General features: G+C 32.4%; 1 protein-coding gene across 1 annotated transcript; it reads left to right on the top strand.

The window, feature by feature from the left end:
• The first annotated feature begins 826 nt into the window (after window positions 1-826).
• On the top strand, window positions 827-4,198 carry LOC131646759 (probable serine protease EDA2). Its single transcript, XM_058916722.1, has 12 exons — window positions 827-1,069; window positions 1,171-1,296; window positions 1,555-1,710; window positions 1,815-1,997; window positions 2,091-2,207; window positions 2,309-2,362; window positions 2,466-2,537; window positions 2,607-2,812; window positions 2,964-3,058; window positions 3,603-3,677; window positions 3,778-3,861; window positions 3,950-4,198. The coding sequence occupies exons 1-12, from the start codon at window positions 890-892 to the stop codon at window positions 4,063-4,065; spliced, it is 1,464 nt and encodes a 487-aa protein (XP_058772705.1). The 5' UTR covers window positions 827-889; the 3' UTR covers window positions 4,066-4,198.
• Window positions 4,199-4,705: the final 507 nt, after the last annotated feature.

Raw genomic sequence — 4,705 nt, 5'->3', positions numbered from 1 at the left:
CTGAAGGTGTTTGTGAATAAGTGTCTAATATGTTAATTTCTTCACAAATCAACGTATTGTCTTCATAATTTGATGGGTTAAATATGTTTTTGGTCCCTCTAAATATAGAGGTTTTCAACTTTAGTCCCTCTAAATATTTTCTTCAAAGAAAAGTCCTCCTAAAAATTTTAATTTTAACTTTTTGCGAAATAGATAGGGGGAGTTTTCAAACCTTAAATTAATCATTGAAGTTCGAAAATATATAAAGAGAGATGCTGATGTTAGACTTTAAATGGCGCAAAGAGGTAGAGATGAGATGAAGAAAAAATGAAAGAAGCAGAGAAAATGAAGGAAAAAGGAAATGGTTTAGGGTTTTAAGGTTTCGCATATGTCTCTTTAATAACAAATGGTACATTCTTTTCATTTTCCTAAATAAAAGTTGAAAAGTTATTTTTCAAATTTTGCATGAAAACGTGAAACAATAAATATGATTATTAAGATTAAATTTAAATTTTAGAATTTAGAAATTGAAACAAATAATATTTAAAAAAAATTGGTGGAGCAGCAAATTTTAATTTCAAAATGCATATTATTGAAGTAATAATGCAATTAAATTTTTTTAATTCTAAAATTAAAAAATTATAGCGTAAACTCATGAGTGTATATATATATATATATATATATATATATATATATATATATATATATATATATATATATATATATATATATATATATATATATATATATATATATATATATATATATATATATATAATCAAAATATTTTACACACGTCAGCATGACCCTCTTTTTCATAAAATTAATAGAAAATTTAGATATTTATTTTGTAAGAAAAACTAAACTTTAAGGATTAGAGCTGTGGTTGACGTGGAAACAGTGTTGGCTGATGATGACGATGTGGCCGTGTTTTTCTGTGTTTCTGTTACTCTTGTTCCATACGGCGGCAGCAACACCTCCTTCGCAACTACATCGTTTCTCTCAATCTGAAAGTAGAGTTGTAAACAACAAGTATCTGACCCAGGAAGAGCTCTGGTTTTCCCAGACACTCGACCACTACTCTCCCTACGTACTCTTTTTCATCTCTTCTCAATAAACTATCAATTTCAATTCTCCTATTTCCCTTATCAAATCCCAATTTAACTGATTATTCTTATTTGTATATTGCAGGATCATCGCAAATTTCAGCAGCGTTACTATCAGTTCCTTGACTTTTTCAGGATTCCAGATGGACCTGTTTTTTTAGTCATATGTGGTGAATATTCTTGCAATGGAATAAGAAACGACTACGTTAGCGTAAGTTGTTGCTATTCTTAATCCATTTTGTACTATGCTGTTTGTTGCTCAATGTATATTACATGCTATCTAATACTCACACCTCTGTAAAAATGCGTCTGCGTCTGTATTGGACACTGGCACCCACACTTGTAATTACGTTAATTTATTCAATTTTTTCAAATTATTATAGGTATCGCCGTGTCTGTGTCAGTGTCTGTCGTTTTTGGGTGTTGTGCTTCATAGATTACATGTATTTTATTTTTTAACATTTTTTAGGTTCTAGCAAAGAAGTTTGGAGCAGCTGTGGTTTCTCTTGAGCATCGCTATTACGGGAAGAGTTCGCCATTTAGAACTCTGGCGACAGAAAATTTGAGATATCTTTCATCCAAGCAGGCACTCTTTGATTTGGCTGTTTTTCGACAGAGTTATCAGGCAAGTTACCTTCCTGGTTGATGATAACATGATAGAAATAGACTGCAATGAAAGAAAACTTGTTGAAAATGTTAATTTTCATAACTGGCGGTATATTCTTGTAGGAATCCTTAAATGCAAGGCTTAATAGAACAAAAACTGATAATCCCTGGTTTGTTTTCGGTGTATCGTATCCTGGAGCACTCAGTGCATGGTTCCGTCTTAAGTTTCCCCATTTAACATGTGGAAGTCTTGCAAGTTCTGCAGTTGTTCTTGCTGTTTACGACTTCACGGAATTTGATCAGCAGGTGAAGATAGTGATTTCTCCTTCTCGGCCATCATTTTTGTGAATTTCCCTATTTCATAGTGTCGAAGTTTAGATTTCTCTCTTTGATATGCAGATTGGTGAGTCAGCAGGTGTTGAATGTAAGGCAGCGTTACAAGAAACCACTCGACTTATCGAACAAAAACTAGCAACTGATGGAAAGGCACTGAAGGCTTCTTTTAATGCAGCTGATGTATGCTTCTTCCTTTCTATTAAGCCAGAAAGAAATCATGCTCACGAGTTCCAAGTAGATTTTGTTATATGTTTCTCATGTTGGACCTTTTGGTTTTGCAGCTTGAAATTGATGGAGACTTCTTTTATTTCTTGGCCGATGCTGCTGTTACAGCGGTAATTGATATGACTTAAGCTGTTTCTTTGTTAGTTCATTCTTCCAATATCATGTATTCAATCTTGATCGTGTCTTTCTTCTTTTTGTCGGCGAATGTTTCAGTTTCAATATGGAAATCCGGATATATTGTGCAAGCCTCTTGTTAAAGCAAAGAAGGACGGAGATGATTTGGTGGTATGCTTTTCAATTTAGCTACTTTTACCAAAACATTTTGAAACCGCTCAAATATAACTCACACTGCAGGATGCTTATGCCAAATTTATCAAAGATTTTTACCTTGGAACTGACGGTAGCGATACACAAAGTTATAACCAACAGAACTTGAAGAACACTGCTATCACTGAAGACAGTGCTTCTAGACTATGGTGGTTTCAAGTTTGTAGCGAGGTTGCGTACTTTCAGGTGGCTCCTTCAAATGACAGTATACGCTCCCACAAAGTTGACACGAGGCAATATCCTAATTGACATTATTCCTTTCCTCCTCTTTTGTATAGCCCAGTTAACCTATAGTTTTAAATTTTAATGTTTCTAGATTTTGTACATTTTTTTTCATCATGATCTTGTAAATGTTTATAATCGGTCGGTTCTCATAAATTGCAGATACCATTTGGATCTTTGCAAAAATGTCTTTGGAAAGGGCATATATCCTGATGTTGATGCAACTAATATATATTACGGAGGCACAAAAATCGCTGGTTAGAAGCTTGTTGAGTTTTATGTTTCTTTTCGTTTTCTTCATTTTGATTTGTGTTGAGTCTCGCATCAACTAGAGATATGACCTAAGTAGCGCTTATAAGTTATAAGGCTTGGATAGTCCTCACTCGAAAAACTGGATTTGTGAGATTGAGTTAAACCTAAGCCCAAATTCTATGAAATTCGTAACTAATTTGCTTGCATTGCTCTTTAATTCATTTGGACTCTAAATGTTATTTTTAACATTTCTTTAGCCCGACTCAGCTCAACCCACAAAACCAAGATTTTGTCTGTTGGGACCGATTCAACCCCACAAAACCAACTCAAAACTTTATGACTTCTGGTTTAAAACTCTGTCATGGCTATTTTTAAGTTATATTTCTAGCTTATGTGGGAAACAGGTTTTCTCGCAATAACTTAATTTGGCTGGATACTACATTTTTTACATTCTTCTATGATTTTACTGTGAATATACTATTATATTGTCATTTTGAAATTCGACTGCATTTCATGTATGATGTATCTTAATTTAACGTGCATGGACAGGTTCCAAAATAGTATTCACAAATGGCTCACAAGACCCTTGGCGTCGTGCATCCAAACAAATTTCATCACCCAATAGTGAGTTAGAATTTACTTTAACCATTATTTAATCATTCAACAATTAGTGTGTTCTTGTAACATTTGCTGAATACTGTTTTTCTCACTACTGTACTTTCAGTGCCTTCCTACACCATCACTTGTCATAACTGTGGCCATGGAACTGACATACGAGGTTGCCCTCAAAGTCCCTTTAATATTGAAGGTTTGTCTAATTTCTAGCTCTCTAATCATTACTGTCATCGTGACATGTTCTAGGCCACCAATCATTAAACTGTGAAATGTCTTTTTAGGCAATGACAAAAACTGCACATCACCTGATGCTGTTCACAAAGTCAGGCAAAAGATCATAGAGCATATGGATTTATGGTTGTCTGAGTGCCGTGATTTGAGCAGGAGTTGTATATGATTATATTATATGTTTGAGTTGTATGATGTATGACTAGAAACACACATGATTTCTGGTACAGCTTACACTTAATTATACTGTTTTATTGTAAAAGCTGAACAAATGCAAGGAAAAACAGATTTGTACAAAATAATGTTGGGCCCGTTTGTTATGGCTTTTTTTAAAAATGATTTTTATAGTGTTACCAAATTTTGTGAAAATTTTTTTTACAAAAAAACTTTTTATAAAAGCTTCAAAATGAAAATTTTGTTTGAATAGTTATTCTTAAAATATGATTTTAGGTATTTCATCTATTTATGGGTAAAAAATTTGGATATCAAAATTTCAAAAAATCACTTAATTTTGAAGCTATTTCAAATAGATTTTCGTAAAAATCATTTTTGAAATACAACGTTTTAAAAAAAATGTGATTTTGACTAAATTTTGGTCTTCAATTATGTATGTTTATGTTATAGAATGTCAAATTAAGTGTTTCATTTTAGAAAAAACGAATATAAAAAAACTTGTAATATTTTGAAAAACAGTTTTAGAAAATCTATTTTCAAAAATACAAAGAAAAAATCCATTTTTTTAAAGCTGAAACAAACTGACCCGTTATTTCATGTTTAAATAACAAAATTCATCGTACTTTCGCTTTACT

Source organism: Vicia villosa, linkage group LG2 (assembly GCF_029867415.1).
Source record: "Vicia villosa cultivar HV-30 ecotype Madison, WI linkage group LG2, Vvil1.0, whole genome shotgun sequence".
Lineage (NCBI taxonomy): Eukaryota > Viridiplantae > Streptophyta > Magnoliopsida > Fabales > Fabaceae > Vicia > Vicia villosa.
This window is presented reverse-complemented; position numbering and strand designations above follow the sequence as displayed.